The sequence below is a fragment of the Dermacentor andersoni genome, chromosome 1 (genome assembly GCF_023375885.2).
Source record: "Dermacentor andersoni chromosome 1, qqDerAnde1_hic_scaffold, whole genome shotgun sequence".
Classification (NCBI taxonomy): domain Eukaryota; kingdom Metazoa; phylum Arthropoda; class Arachnida; order Ixodida; family Ixodidae; genus Dermacentor; species Dermacentor andersoni.
This window is the reverse complement of record NC_092814.1, coordinates 320,573,885-320,590,888: the sequence shown is the minus strand read 5'-3', so window position 1 is coordinate 320,590,888 and position 17,004 is coordinate 320,573,885. Positions and strand designations below refer to the sequence as shown.

General features: G+C 44.7%; 1 protein-coding gene across 4 annotated transcripts in view; it reads left to right on the top strand.

The window, feature by feature from the left end:
- The window catches only part of LOC126516698 (uncharacterized), a 94,314-nt gene extending 77,820 nt beyond the window's left edge, over positions 1-16,494 (top strand). For all 4 annotated transcript variants that reach the window (XM_055064085.2, XM_055064087.2, XM_055064084.2 and 1 more), the window contains 2 exons: positions 12,953-13,185; positions 16,046-16,494. In XM_055064085.2, the coding sequence (XP_054920060.2) occupies positions 12,953-13,185; positions 16,046-16,397 (585 nt within the window). In that variant the 3' untranslated portion in view covers positions 16,398-16,494. The remainder of the gene's footprint in view (positions 1-12,952; positions 13,186-16,045) is intronic.
- Positions 16,495-17,004: the final 510 nt, after the last annotated feature.

Genomic DNA, 17,004 nt, shown 5'->3' with positions numbered 1-17,004 from the left:
CATCTATGCCTCAACTCAACTCTCTCAAAGAACTTCAGTCAGGAAAATGGGGTACCACAAGGGTGTATCTTAAGTACTGCCCTTTTTATTGTAAAAATGAATTCCCTAGCACAAATAATTCCGAAATCCTTTATGTATTGAGTTTACGTTGATGATCTCCAGATAGCTTGCACATCCTTACACGTATGAACGTGTGAGGCAAGTACAGTTAGCAATAAAACTAGCAACATGGGCAGATAAAAATGAATTGCAGTTTTCTCCACAGAAAACGGTGGCAGTTACCCTCTTGCTGAAACGAGGTTTAGGCTCATCCCACCCTACACCTTAATGAATCCGAACTCCCAGGTAAAAACGAGCATGAATTCCTAGGCATTACTTTCGACAAAAGACTTACTTTCCTACCTCACATAAACACTGAAAAAGGCCTCTAGAGTACTCAACATACTTACTCCTTTCACAGAAACGCTGCGGCTCTGATAGGGCATGCCTTCTACGAATTTTCCGCTCCGTCGTATGCCCCTACTTGCACTATGGATGCATAGTGTATGGCTCTGCCAGATCATCATACTTGAAACGACTGAACCCGGTACGCTATTTAGGTTTGCGCTCGTCAACTGGTGTCTACAGGACATCGCCCCCACTTGCAGACAGTTAAGGCGTGCTCATATGCTCTAAAATTCCGTTCCCTGATAAAACATATGTTACCCAATAGTTACAAAGTGCCCATCTAGACTACTATTCACAAACAAACCCCAGGCTATCAGATCACTTCCTCTCCGTTTTGAAGCGAGATTCGAAGAGTTCAATGTAACGGAGACACTGCCTAATATTGCCCAGAAACCCGGTCCACTGCCACCCTGGTACTGCTTGCCTTCTGTTTGTGACTTCTCATTAACACGATTTCAGAAAAAAACTAACGCCGCATGAATATATATTGCAAGAATACTTAGCACTAAAGGAAAAATATGTAGAATACAGAGCATTTTATAGCGATGGTTCCAAAGCTGCACACAACGTGGGTAGTGCTGCGATACAAAATAGCTGGGAAAAAATAGTACGGCTGACCCAGTGTCCATCCATTTTTACTGCAGAGAGTTATGCAATTTCTATGGCTGTGGAAAGAATAATTGAAAACATTGAAAACAGCCTCATTTACAGACTCGCTAAGCATACAGCACTTCAGCCTAGTAATGCAATTCTGCCAATAATCGGTGGCATCCTACACAACATAAGAGCCACGAGGCGGGGACAAAACATCAAATTTTGCTGGGTGCCGAGCCACGTCGGAATCTGCGGCAATGAGAAAGCAGACGAGTGTGCAGCGAAAGCTCTATATAAGAAAATCAAAAACATCAGAATACTTTACAGAGACTGCAAGAAATTAGTGTGCCATAAACTGAAAGAAAAATGGCAGTCCACATGGAAGAATCAAACGAACAACAAGCTACGCCTTGTAAAACCCATAATTGAAGAGTGGAAGTCATGTTAACGCCAAGAACAGTTTATCGAAGTTGTCTTATGTCGCCTCCGCATTAGACACACACCTTACCCGCAATTTCTTGCTGACAAAGAAAGACAAGCCTATTAGTGACAAATGCGGAGATCAATTTGCAGTAACCCATATATTACTCTAATGCAAAAACTTGAGACATAGAAAAAATATTTTACGCCATTTTACAGCGAACACATGCCCTTTAATCCTTCAGTGACCTTAAGTGAAGATGCACTGGTTGAGACCATGTTTTTAGCTTTTGAAAGGAGGCTGGTTTTATTGAAAAATTCTAAAGCCCGACCTTGTTCTCCTTTACATCCAGTGACACACCTCGTCCACTTTTTCATGTGTGAGAAGAAGGCTGAGGTGTTTAATTTGTTGGGATCCTCGGGGGCCCTCTATCAGAAAACGACTTTCTGAAGGTACCCAACTTTTTGAGACATTATACCTTGTGGTTGGCGCATGATGGCCATAGTTGCCTATGCGCCATTAAACTCAACAAGAACGCCTTAAGCCACAAGCACAAAGGTCAGACAAGTGTGCACTAACCTTCGTGGCGTCATTCCCATCGCCGCGCCACAGTTGCTTCTAGTAATTATTGCAGGAAACTCTACGGGACGAGCAATTTTCAGTTGATGGCTGGTGCGTTAGGATACTCTGCGACTGTATCTGTGTGAGCACGCCCCCATTTGAAGCGCTTCTAGCCGTTAAGGTCGGCAGGACATGCTCGTACTATATTCTCAGTGTGCGTACACCATGGCACCGCGGAACGACCAGCCAGAGAAATTCTTCACGAATTATCTGCGCGCTGGTCCGTGGAATCGGGTACGTTCGTGTATCTGTTGACAATGCTGTAGTCCCACGATACCTCGTCCGCGTGTCATGAAAAACGCAATTTAAAGGTGGTGGTGGCAACGGACGGAACGGCTCTACAGTGATCACTATCCTCTGCTTTTGCAGTTACTGCGTTGGAACACTTCACTGTCTTCAAAATCGCCGCTTGCCTGCTGCAGCTTCCCGATAGCGGCCGCTACTACGTGTCAGCTACAGCCCTACGTCATGAGCCACGTCACCGCCGTGCTGACATAAAGACGACGGCAAGCCTTCGTCGAGCGCATTTGCTCAGTGGTGGTGGCAACGGACGGAACGGCTCTACAGTGATCACTATCCTCTGCTTTTGCAGTTACTGCGTTGGAACACTTCACTGTCTTCAAAATCACCGCTTGCCTGCTGCAGCTTCCCGATAGCGGCCGCTACTACGTGTCAGCTACAGCCCTACGTCATGAGCCACGTCACCGCCGTGCTGACATAAAGACGACGGCAAGCCTTCGTCGAGCGCATTTGCTCAGTGGTGGTGGCAACGGACGGAACGGCTCTACAGTGATCACTATCCTCTGCTTTTGCAGGTTGGTTTAATTTCTCACTACTTTAACGTGCTATATTGCTTCTGCCACCACCACTGCTGCGTATACTTCCTTTACATTTGGCGCTGAAGTGCTTTGTAGCTTTTGTTTTTTGAACCGAAATGTCTGAGTTGTGTTTGGTCTGTAATGAGCTGCTCCCAGATAATTGTGTGAATCCAACGTGTTCTGAATGTAACTACAGTTACCATTTGGGCACATGCTCGGGCATAAGCAAAACTGCCTTCAAATCTAAAGATGATACGTCAAAAAGAGCATGGAAATGCCAAACATGCCTTGTCTTAGCTGCCCGTGGCACTCAATGCGCAAGTAGTAACTTGCGGGATGAAAAAGCACTGGAGAAGGTGCTCATTGAAATTAATCGAAAATTGACTCAGTTACCTGCAATTCAGAGTAGGGTGGGTGCTCTTTTTTCAATTAAGGAAACGGTCGACAAAATGGAACACTCCATTGAGCATCTGTCTGAACAGTACGACATGGTACTTGCAGAAATGAAAAAACAATCAGCAGAAATCCTAAGCCTTGGGAAAAGAATCGATATGGTGGAATCCTCTAACAACAATCAGGAAGTGTCTGAATTAAAAAAACAGGTTGCCGCCCTCGAACAGTACAGTAGAAGACAGAATCTAGAAATTCAGGGACTGCCAGATGTTGAAAACGAGAATCTTCTCGCTACGGTGAATGAACTGGCAAATAAACTTCACCTTCCTCAGTTGACCCGTACCGACTTTGAGGCCTTACACAGACTGCCTGCCAAGCCTGGCAAAGCCTCGGTAATATTAGTTCGTTTCACATCACGTGTCATGCGCGATGAATGGATGGCAAAGAAAAACGAGCTTTCAGCTGCTCAATTGGCGATACATTTCAGAGACAATTTGACACCGCAGAATAAGAAACTTCTGTGGATGATGAAGGCGAAGGCGCGGGAAATGCACTACGAGTTCGCATGGCAAAAGGATGGAAAGCTTTTCATGCGTAGGGCATCTGGCCAGCGGGCAGTGCGCATCAATTGCGAAGCTGATCTTGATAAGATTCGTTGAACGGCCACAAGATTGCACCGCTTATAATTTTCCTTGTTATGATTTCTGCTTTCCATGGCTGACTTCACTAAAGTTATGTATCACGATGTATCTTCTTTTAAATCCCTAGTACATACCCTGCGCAGAAAATGTGATAACATGTCAGTTTTCCACGCAAACATAAGAAGCTTGAGGAACAAGCAACTTGAAACAGAGGCATTTTTTGAATCCCTTGACTACAATTTTAACTTCATAGCATTTACGGAAACTTGGTTTCAGAATGTTCAAGATGTTGTACACTTTTCCGGCTATAGGTCTGAGGGTGTTTATAGATCAGGTCGTAGAGGTGGAGGAACTTCATTGTATATTAAAGATGATATTGCCTATGATGTCTTGTCGCAGTTTTCTGGTATTACTGCGCATTATGAATCAATCGTTGTTAAGAGTGCTGGAACAGTCATTGCTTCAATTTATCGCCCGCCTTCTGGTGAAGCTAAAGCATTTTTTGAATATATTACGTCTGTTTTTGAATATGTGTCCTCTGCAATGCTTCCCATTGTCCTGGTTGGCGATTTTAACATTGACTTACTAACAGACACTCCACAGTCTGGACAATTTTTAGACATAATTGAGTCATTCTCTTGTACAAATGTTATACGCTCGCCGACAAGAATAACAGGATTAAGTGAAACTCTGATTGATCTGTGTGTAATTAGTCATGATGAAAGTGATGTTATACCTGGCATTTTTTCAGTCGATCTGAGTGATCACTTACCTGTATTCTGTATCTTTCCTGTTCCAAAAAACAAAATACATCCCGCTCGCATTCCCCCAGTACCTTATCGTAGTTTTAATCAAATGAGTCTCTCCACTTTTCACTCGATGATCGAGTGTGTTGACTGGTGGAATGTTTATGAGGAAGAAAACGCAAGCATTTCATACGACATCTTTCTACAAAAAGTTAAAGGTTGCTATGAAGAAGCTTTTCCTTTGCGTTATGCGAAAAAAGCACATAAAAAATGTAGGAAACCATGGGTAACAAAAGAGTTATTTCAGAGAATAAAAGCCCGTGATATCATGTACCGTCAATTTATTAATCTAAAAGATATCTCTCTTCTAATTGAATATAAGAAAATTCGAAACAAGTTAAACTCTGATCTCAAGAAAGCTCGATGTGAATATTACAAGAATAGGTTTATTGCTGTTTCTCATAACCCCAAAAAAATTTGGAACACATTACGATTGCTTATTGGTCAACAACAGAACAGCATCCCTGGTACACTAATTACTGATGGTGTCGAATACAGTAAAGAGACTTTGTCAGATAAATTCAATTCCCACTTTTTATCTTCAGGCGGATATTCATCTTCCAGCACTCAGCTAGATGCACAGAAATATATATCCTCTTCCATTACGAATTCCATATTTGTCTCCTTGTAGTGAATTAGAGATAAACTCTTTTCTTAAGAAGCTAAATAAAAATACTGCTGCCGGTAATGATGACATCAAAGCTACTCCAATTATTTTCGTTGCTAACCTTTTATCAGCACCTTTGCAACATATTTGCAACAGAGCATTATCAACAGGCATTTTTCCAGTTAATATGAAAATAGCTAGGGTTGCGGTCTTGCACAAAGGTGGTCCTTTCAATAATCTTAACAATTACAGACCGATCTCGGTGTTACCTTTATTCTCAAAGGTTTTAGAGCACATAATAAAAACAAGACTAACCAAGTTTCTAGATGAACATGAATTGCTTATCAAGGAACAATTCGGCTTTCGCGAAAAAAAATCTACTGAAACAGCTTTACTTAATATCAAAGAAAAATTAGCGAAGAATATTGATAGCAAGGTGTTCACCCTAGGAATTTTTTTAGACTTCTGAAAAGCATTTGACTCGGTCAAGCATAATGTACTGTTTGAAAAATTACCCCATTACGGCATTCGAGGGGTAGCTCTACAATTATTACGCAGTTACTTAACAGACAGGCTACAGTATACGTTTCTTCACGGGTATAAATCTCAGCTGCAGCCTTTGAAATTCGGTGTACCACAAGGTTCTATACTCGGTCCACTATTTTTTATTATCTACATAAATGATATCGTGCCGGTACCACAAACTTCCTCTATAGTTCTGTATGCTGATGATACCAGCTTGTTTTTCTCTGGCAGCCGTTTAAGAGATTTAGAAATCGCGGCGAACGATTGGTTGATATCGCTTTCATACTGGCTTGAGTGTAACCAGCTAGAATTAAACGTTAATAAAACTAAATATATTTTATTCAAAGGCAGAAATAAACGCGAAGATTACACCATTTCTGTTAGATTTAAAAATAATGACATCGAGCGTGTCCCGTTGTTTAAATTCCTAGGTGTACTTTTTCATGAAAACCTCAGTTGGACACCGCAAATCAACAAAGTACATGCCAGTATGTCTAGATCAATTTCTGTCTTATATAAACTTAGGTCTCTGGTACCAAACTGGCTAAAGCTCCAGTTATATTATGCACTAGTTCATTCTCATCTCACTTACTGTCTCTTAATATGGGGTACGACTTCAGGAACGAACCTTGAAAGGTTAAAAATTGTACAGAAGAGAGCTGTTCGCTGCATAGAAAATCTGGAACCAACTGAACACACTGCGCCATTTTTTAACAAGCTTAAATTGCTTACAGTTAACCAACTGTTTAATCTGAAGCTCGCCTTGTATATTCGCAAGGAAATTGGAAATGAATTAAGTAGTTATATGGCTCAGTGCTACCCTACTAACGTTCCCTATAATCTCCGACACGAGCGATTTAGAATACCGGTATTCAGAACCATTTACGGTAATCAAACATTGATCTACCTTATACCTAATCTTCTCCGCAACAACAGTTATATCCACGAACTTATTGAAAAATGTACTTCTATCCACAGTTTCAAGAAAAATGTTACAATGTACTTACTATCTGGTACTCTGTCCTAAATAAGTTCTGGAGCTTAAAAAAAAAAACTTTTTATTGTTCTATAACCTCTGTGTTCTGCTGCATTTTCTAACAGTTATACATTGCTAGGAATGGTTACGTTACATTTTGTATAACGCTTGCACAAACTTTGTACTTTTTAATATGTTGCCATTTATGTACGCGTTTGTTCTTGTTATGGTTTATTGCTGATGCATTATTGTGTGATTCCGTTACTCAATTTAAGATGCCTGATCGCGATGTTATTTCTGTTCATGAAAATCTTTTTGTGGCACTTTAATGTACAAAGCCATTGTTTTTCTTTTTTTATTCTCACTGCTTCTGAGCAAATGTATGGGTGGAGGGACCTTAGTCAGGCAGAGTTCATCTGCCTTTAGTCCTTTCAACCCAGGCAATGTGTGTCTGAATAAACAAACAAACTGAAACTGAACTGAAATCCGTGCTTCAATGCGCAAGCCGCGAATGACAAGGTAAACCTTCCTTTGTTTTTTGTTTTCAATGGCCGGGCGTCTTAAAATGGCTGGTGAAGGTATGCGGAGCGGGAAGCATGTGACCATCGTCGATGGACGTTTGCAGCGGTGACTCCGTCACCAATGGCTTCCAGAAGAGCGACGTCGGCGAGCAAAATGCTGATACTCCTCACAAAAAGCATACGCATCGTATTCCTGCAACGTTGGTTCCGCAATGTGAATGAAACATATTCGGCGCGGTCCGAAAATACACGCTGACGACTTCGCGTCTATGTTCTACGGCGTCATCAAGCTGGCGGAATTTGACGGTACTGCAACAGTTTATTATACATAGGCCTGTCGGACAGCTTTGCTTGGTTTTCAAATACCGTGAAGCGGAAACGAACAACGCGTTAATTCTTGAATGGCGGTCGGTGGTTTTCGCAACCAGCAGTAAATAGCTGCGCTGTGTGAGTTTCTGGGATCTTTCACTGCTTTGAGCTACTTCAGCCTGCAACTTAAGAGACGCCGCAGCAAGTGCCACTACACTGACCTTTATCGGGATGGTGGTTTTATGACGGCGTTATGCCACCAACAAGACCCTTGGCGCGACGCTACATTGATTCAGTTCGTCGGAGCGACGATGCCATACATGAAAATTTGCCTTTTACTCCGGTTCTCATCCTCTCTAAAATATAGGCGTAGACCTCTGTGGAATTCCACAAGTGTCATTGCGCTGTTTCTCTCTTCCCTATGTATTCTCACTTTAAAAACGTGGGCGAAGCTTTCTTTGCCTACCATTCCATGTTCTCGCCTGGGTTGGTAAGTCTGTCGTCGGTCGGGTTCTCGAGGAGTAAATTCGCATTAACTTAAAAAAATAAAAAGTAAAATTTGTCCGCCGACGGGATTCGAACCATGTCCCCCGATTCTCAAACTATTAGGCCATCAATCGCGCTCTTTCTTAATTTTCTTTATTCCATTGAAGTATGAGTAATGTCATGCGAAAATTATTTGCGTTACATTTAGACAACGCGAAATAGAATCGCACGCATGCTACGCAGTCCAATGAAAGTTCGTACATTGCGCAAACAAGGGCAAGCGTCCATATGTGAAATCTACTCAGGAACGGGGTCAAAGGTGCCCACCCCATTACGCACTTGAGGAGCTCCTTCTCTAACGACGGACCATGTCGAGAGGGGTGGCTTGCATTGTCTGTCCATTATGCGACTTCGCCATAATGAATAGAGTCCTAATAACAAACATTCCATATGATGTTACTGATTGTCTTTTTGGAAGGAAGAACCGGATACCGGGGAGGAAGTTTTTTTTTATAATTCTTTGTAAATGATGTTCCAAAAATAAAATGCGTCACGACAAAGAATAAAAGTTTTATATTTTCTCGGGTTGCTTACAAAGTCTACGATATGCATTCCACGGTACATATACTCCTCTTTTCATAAAACGTTGTTTCAACCTGGAAAATGCAAACATGCAGCTTAAAGACAAATGTATTGACTGCTGGCGTTATGCACATGCCCATGCAAACAAGCTCTTTCAGATGATCGACGCGTGCTCATGACTGACTCCCGTGCTATGGCACATGCTTACAAGAACGGGTCGGCCAAGAAGCCTGTCCGTTTGTTGAACATGATGTCCATATTATGGCACATGCCCACAACGGGAGCCTGGCCGAGAATCTACTGGTACACTTAAAATAATGAAATTAGGACATGCAAGCTTCTATGAAATTTGGCACATAGCGTATAGCAAATGTACGCGAGAGCACACGCTCGCGCCAGTTTCCTCTACGCCAAAGACTCGGAAATAAAATGGGCAAGTTTATAGCATTTTATTAACCCCTTTACGAAAGCTTAGATTCAGACTCCAAGGTGTGCGTTGAATCTGCATAATTTATCCAATTTTTTTTTCTTCTGTTCCTTTGATGGTTATCTCTAGGCCATTATTGCTTCGGATTTACGGAATTTTCTCATAATAGGGTTCAAAAGTGAACCTAAAGGGTTTTCATCGTCCCTTTTTCTTCGCGTGTTGTATAAGTGATGGGTATATGAGTTTGCGATAATCATTTAATACTAACAGATCATGTGTTAGCATGAATCCATGTAGCGACACAATGTATTGCCACCGTCGAAACGAGTTATGTATGAGCGTGTGCTGCATAAAGGCTCCTCCAACGCTCGGCGCATTCTCGCGCCGCCGCCGCGAAGGCTGCGCGTATGCCCTCCGAAGTGCATGGCGCGGCGTAGCAGAGCGAGCGATGAGAAATGCCTGAACGCTGTTTCACGTGCTGCAATTAGAGCGAAATAATTCGTCGCTGAGGGCCTTTCGCTGCCAGTTTTCACATGCGCGTCGGCGACGGCGCGATTTCCATCAGAGCGACGGCCAAAATTGAACCCAGCTCTCAGTGTATTCACGTCTCTTTTACAATAAAAAACTGAAACCGGTAATAGGTTTGAAGCGTGTTTCACATCAAGCGCTTTTCTTCGCACCGCAAGTGCGATTTCACTCGCATGCGATGACGGACATCGCATTCGGAAGTGTCGATCCCCCGCCCCTGGTTGGTCGTACGTCGCAGCGATCTCTGCGATTTTTCGTCGAGGTTGTGTCAGCAGCTGCGAGAGCTATTTCGTGCGTTTGTTTTGGGAAATGGCGTCTGTAGCTCAGCAAGCCCTGAAGAGTGCAACGAATTTAGTGGAGCCGTGTATTGCGCAAGCGGATTTGTACCATCAGCAACGACACGCGAACAGGGCAGATAAAAACTGGCAGATTAGATTGGGTTATGCGATTTCTATGCGTTTGTTGACACGCTACGGTGCTGAGCAAGCGACGTTTTTTTTTTTCATTTCTTTTTTTTCACGTTGCCTTCGGATGTTGATAGTACGTACTTTTGCATGCCTTTCGGTTATTTACACGCACTGCTAGTTTTAATTACTATGCACGGTGTCACTTACGAGACCACATGGCCTTTGGATGGCTTCCCAATTTTCTAGTTGCTGCGTACAAGCAACCCGCGATATACGAAAACCTCGGATATATTTTCCTCGCGTATTCACACGTACTTTTCCAGATGAATTAACCACCTCGTTTCATGATTCTGTTAATTCCGCTGCGAAACGCGATTGCTTATCAAGCTCGCAAAGTGAACGCACACTATACCGGGTGTCCGACTTAACTTGAGCCAAAAATTTTAAATATGATACGCAAATGCCACGTAGGTAGACAGAACCAAGGTAATGTTGTTTGTCGTCGCTTGGAGATACTCAGATTGTTTTTTTTTTCGTTCTGCCTAATTATATATTGACTCTTAATTAGTTACTCAACTTCTCAAATATTATAATTAGATCAAAAGTGTCAATGAGAAAATTGTAGAGCAAAATGAAAAGCTCCCGATACAGCTTTCTGTTGCTCAACACATGCGATATGAAAGTGTTTTTCCAAGCATGAGAGAAGCCCGTGAACACATGCAAAATTGCCGTGTGATTGGCCTCTCAAGTCATAGGAACGTTTGCCAAGTCGTCTCTGATTACCTCTGCTAAACAAAGTGATTATCATCTTAATGTTTTCCTATGTTAATCGTTCTATGTACGACCATAATTCATTCTCCTTTATCACGTATAATTCGAATACGAAATATGCAAATTCCGCAAAAACTGCGTTCAGAATCTGTGAGGCGCTCTTTACCACAATCCCTTGCTTTCCCTCAGCTAATTTTAATTTCTTCTGTTTCCAAGAGTGTCTACTATATAGAGCATTACTTTATTTGAGTGATGACTTTTGCTTTCATGTTCGTCATCTTGTCGCAGTACCGCCGAATTCCTGACCTATCTTCCGTAGTGGTGTCAACAGCGCAAAATGTAGACGAGAGACGAGACGAGAAAACACCACAGTGCTTGTGGTGTCGTCTTTGCGTTTCTTTTCTCGTCTACATTTTGCGCTGTTAACACCGGGATGGAAAACCAACAAGCCCAAGCTGGTATTCCGTAGTGGGTCGGCGCCATTACTGAAGCAGATCTTCTCATCTTCATGTTTTATTTGTACTTATGAATTGGATATTAAATAAATACTAATTTGCAAAATTCAGTGTAGGTTTTCTTTCCTTTTTACCTACTGCCACCCGATTCATGGCCGATCGCCCGCAGTGGGTCGAGCCATACCCACGGGCACCAACCCAGACCAAACCAATGGGGCCACAACGACCGCAGAGATATTCCTGATGGAGCACTACTGCCAAGAAATTCACGAACCCTGCTGCATGTGCAGACCGCTGCCACTGCCTCATCCATCATGTCAAACGCCGCTACAGGTAGATGGAAGCGGACAACAGTTGCCGTTCGACTCGCTCGATGGCCCTCCGGCGTGCTGTCATGTGCAGACGCTTCCTTTCGACATGATCGCAGCTCAACCGGAGACTTTTCCTGCTTTTTTCGTCGTAGAGGGTGCCTTAATTACCAGGGAAAACGGTAGCAGCGGGAAGCGCCCACCGTCATTCACTTTTTCAACCGAAGCTGCGAAAGGCAATAGCGTGCGTCGCGAAGTGACGTCGTCGAATTTCCCTTCCACCGGAAGCGGCGGCAGCAGCGGCGGGGCCACAGCCGCTGAGGGCCACGTCATCCATGGCCTGGACTCTACAGCGCGCAGCATCAGCAGCGTGGCCCCGTACTGGGTTCCTGACGAGATCAAGCGCTACTTCCGAAACTACGGTAGCAAGAGCCGTGGCCGCAGCCCGCACCGCTCGTCTCCCAAAGCCAGGAGGTCGGCGCGCCACAAGCGAAAGCGCTTATTGCCAGAGAGCCCGCCCTCGCGCATAATGCCCCGCCACGTCCTCTTGGCTGTCCTGGCCGTCGCGGTGACCCTGCTTCTGGTGGGCGTTGGCGCAGACGTATACTCGATGCTGTGGCAGGGACGTGGGAGCAGACCTCCTGCTCATCCTCCGCGAGAACCTTTTCAGAAGAGCGGTGGTGTCGAGCCGATGTTCTCGGGACAACCGTACAGCAACGATGAGGACTCGAGATGGGTCGGGGACCACCAGGAACTGCTGGAATACCCCGGTCGACACGCTCAGGGACGGATGAAAAACACGGTATATTCCCCATCTCATCGCACCGAGAGCAGCGTTGAAGAAACAATTGAAGAGAGAAGTGCCAGCAGCATTGGCACCGAAAGGGAGGAAGGTGAAGTGATAGGACCTCAGGATGGTGGAAACAATGCAGATAAAGCGAAGGGTGCTGCCTTGAACGAGACACGTGTAAGTCCATCTCGACGTAACTTCTTTTGCTGCTGACATATTAAGTATTTATGGAAAGAATAGTGAATTCCATCCATATTAGGAAACCTATCGGGTGAGGGACTTGGTTTCAACTCATCTGCTTCATACAAGTCGCGGTTAGATCTTGGTATATTTGTAGGATTGTGCTGTCCTCTTGCAATTACATTTGTCAGGAGGAGAGAACCAATGATCAAAGAAAATGTTAATGCACGTATATTAGTATGACGGTGGGATTCAAGACAGCGCGAACCCAACCATTTCTAGTTGGCCTTAAACAAACACAAGCGCATCTTAGTAAAAGCCGTTCACCCTCTGTTACAGAGACAGTCACCTTGCGACGCTTTCGCTTTCACCTACTGCCACAGCCCACGCAACGAATTCTTCTACAAGCGCTCCATAAATGCTTGCGTGGCGGTGGCGACTGACATGGTCGGCCTCTGCATCGGTGGCCGCAACAGATTCACGTCCAAGAAAAGCTGCCGACAGGCATGCGTCGACGGAAGGGGCCGCACCGACCGCTGCCTCAACAATGCTGTCTTCAGGAGGTGCGAAACGTAAGGACATGGTTTCGCATCTTTTGTTTCGTGAGAATATGACGTTAATATAGAAATTATGTGCATTCCACTTACTGCGAGATCTGTGTACGCGAAGCTTCTTTGATGTAGTGCTTGTGGTTGCGCTAATTGTGTTGACGTTATGTGATGCTGTCTTAACGTAGATACATATGCAGCGTTGTGTAGATGCGGTGTTCATGTCATGCACACAGTAACATTGCATGTGTTGAAGCACTACACGAGAATGAATTAGGTTGACTTCATTGTTACTCCAACAAAAGAAGCAATAATCGCTGCTTCGCAGTCCAGCATATCCATACCCGCGACGACTTCAATCAGTTCCGAGTCGATGTCGCTCTCACGGTCCAGGAACTGCAGGTGCAGCTATATGTACGTAGAAATACGAAACGTAACATTTGACAATGAACCTGTCTACACGCTTTGCAAAGACAGGAAGATATGAACAACTCCACCTACCAATTGAGACGTTGATAGACGTCCTTTGGGGTCACCTTAAACAATACCAACACAATTTCTGACTTACAAACCAGTACCACCACGCATCGGCGTCCTTTCCAAACTCCTCCACTTAAAATCATAGCAATTCTTCGTGTTTTCTTTCTTCGCGTCTCAGCTGTGTGAGAGTACCCGCTCTGTCTAGTCGGCAAGACATTGACGACATATCCGAAAAAGCAGGCAAGGAAGAAAAGTCCACATGCTACGCCTCAGCGACTGCAACGCAATAGCATTATTATAGGATGACCTCACCCCATGCTCTTACTGCACTACCTAGAGAATTATTTGGCGTTACAAACCACGTTAAAATCCTTGCGGGGACAGATACGGTGTAGTTGTGTCGAGGTTGGCCCACATAGTCACAACATTTGATTACCCAGTCACTTGGATCGGTCAACTCCAAGCTGACGCTCTACTCATTACGCTCGAGGCACACACACAGCCCGAGAGACGAACAACATCAGCACTCCTCCCTTCGCGCAAGCTATCGCTTTGAGGGGATTCATGCGTGCAACGCATCGCATAGCAAGAATGAGAAACGTAAGAGCGCTCCAGCTTCCCGTAACCACCCCTTGTGTCAACTAGCGCTTGTAGATGCTTGTGAGATCGCTTCGCCTTCGCGTTTGGTTCAGGTTTACCGTTGAAATACTTTCGTGGTCGGGCCAGTTTTGTGGCAGAAAGGACGCGCCCGGCGCTGTCTGTTGCGTGCACTACACGACACAAGCGAGAGACACGTTTGCAACGAAGTACAGACACAGCCGATTTGATGACCGCGCTGGACTGTGAGGGGGTGCAGCCGATGCTAGAACTAGACAATACAAGAGAACACAGACAAGCGGCAGTACGTTACAAAGCAATATCAGCTTCTCTTCTTCTCCAACGAAAGATGCGACAAGCAGCTTCTGAGGTTTATGCAGAAATTTGTTGCTATAGTCTAATTATTCTCATTGAAAATACGTACATTATTATGCCATAGAAATGTGTATAAGTGTGATGGCCTTGTGCTCGTCCCTTACATACGCGACGGTCATTCGAGGACAGGATCCCGAAATACTTCTGCGGCCTTCGAGATTACACGCTCGTTGCCCTACCCAGAGCCCATCAACAAACGTTTCTGCTTCTCAAACCTGCTTGCGTGCGTGATATTAAAGGGACACTAAAGACAAATATTAGGTCAACCTAAAGCGATAGATTAGTGCTCGAGAACCTCTAAGGCGTCAATATTATGGCGGACAGAGCCTTACTAGTCGAGCAATTCAGATAAATGCAAGGCATGATTAGAGACTCCTCCGGGACGTTTCAAGTACTTTTCCGGTGACGAAGGCCCTCCTTATTATATTTCTGTCGCTACAACTCAACCACTCGTTATAAAAACATCAATGTATTGCATTATGAGACGAAAACAATGCTGCTTGTCCAGTTCTATTGAATTTTAGAAAAAACCCATTGAAATTACCCTTGACAACGACGCGGGCGGTCGAAAGGTTTTGTTTTCGCTCAACTCTTCGCCACTCACGCTTTCGCGTTTCAGTAGTCTCGTTATTGCCTAGTGCTGCGCTGGTTTTACTGGCTCGCGAAACTCGCGTAAACAGCATGCAGCAGCAAATTCAATTTACATCTGATGTCGCGGAGATGTCCGAACGGTCCACACCACTTGACCAAAAGAAGCTGCAGCGACGAATCCACCGCTCTGTGTTGACTCGGTTTCTCGCTTGCCCAAAACGCAAACGCGTACACATCGACTTAGTATTTGGCTTTAGTGCCCCTTTAAGTTGTCCTTCACCTTGCCTTCTATTTTTATTCTTCCTGTTTAGAAGGGGAACCCTCGAAGAAAGTTGTAGACCTTTTTGATCAAGCGGCAAGAGCTTCACATCGTGCGGAATATAAATCATTGAATCATCTACGACACCGAAGAAAACTCGGTATTTTGTACTAAACATCTCCTCTAACGATTATTCATAGCGACTATTGATAGCTGTCATTCTGAGTTACCAAACGGTTTTCGTTCTCGAAAAATTATAAAAGCGATGACGCAAAGGGGAAATTTGGTACGGATCACAAAGTAAGTTGTACGTGAAGGTGTGGCAGCAACCAAAGGGCAGGCACTCCTTTCATGTGAAGTTAATACTTCTTAATCCACGCTTCCCTCTATTCAGTTACACGATGTAGCGCGGCAAACGCCTACGCAAAGCGTAAAGCGCAAACGTACAAAGCCAGCAGTTTGAGCGTTTGGCACGAGCAGGAACTGAAAAAATTCGAACCGTGATGGCCGTCATTCCCGACATGCATTAAAACTTCACACATTAAGAGCTACAGTTGTAAAGCGAATGAACGCAACACGCAGGCAAGACGTCACAGGCCAGTGGTGGCACTTCGACGGCCATTCGTGCCTCAAATGGAACTTGCCGTCTGGCATGTGCCCTTCGTACAACAGCGACGTGTTCTCGTCACAGCGGGACTGCTGGACCAATTGCGTGGCAAAGCCCCGTAAGCGACTGTGCCGGGTAGCCACTCCCGACGTCTGCTACAGCGCACACCTGAGGTTCCCCTACTTCGTCGTTGGTGGCCCGGAGGCGCGGTGCCTCAAGGTGTCGTCGATCAGCTACGGTGGACGCCGCTGCCTGGCCGGTTCAAACCGGTTTCAAACAGTGCAGGCCTGCCAGGAGGCTTGCATGTCGAACACTCATTTCGACTAACGCGTAAAGCGCACCCGCCGGGTTCACACGTGAATCGGCGCACTATTGTCGCAGAAGCGATCCTAACTTTAAATAAAAGGACGCGTGGATAGACAGATGAACCTTATGTCAATTTTACTTGACGTTCACTTGTGGCAAGCTGTTAGAGTTTAAGGTTTGCCACTCCAATTCGCAAATCACATTGTTTTATTCCCAATCCAGTTACACACGCAGTTTGTTTTTCGTCCCTCAAGGCTGATTCCAACAGCCTAGCATATATGGTCACTCGATGACTGTAACGCTATGGCGCCGAGCACGACGTCGAGGGTTCGATTCGTGGCCATGGCGGCCGAGTCCCCACGAAGACAGAATGCAAGAAGTTCTCGTATTGCGGGATTTGGGCGCACCCTGAACAACCGCAGCAGGTCAAAAATAATAATCCGAAGTCTTTTGCTACATGCTTTATGGCGCTTCGCATATCAGCCTCTGTTGCTTTGTAATAATACTATAAATATGACTTTCTCTTATATTGCTTTCGCATAATGAAAAACAGCGCCAGTTGTGACTATTACATAAGCACTTGTCACGACATTGTGGCAGGCTTACAAGGGACTTACAAGGACATTTT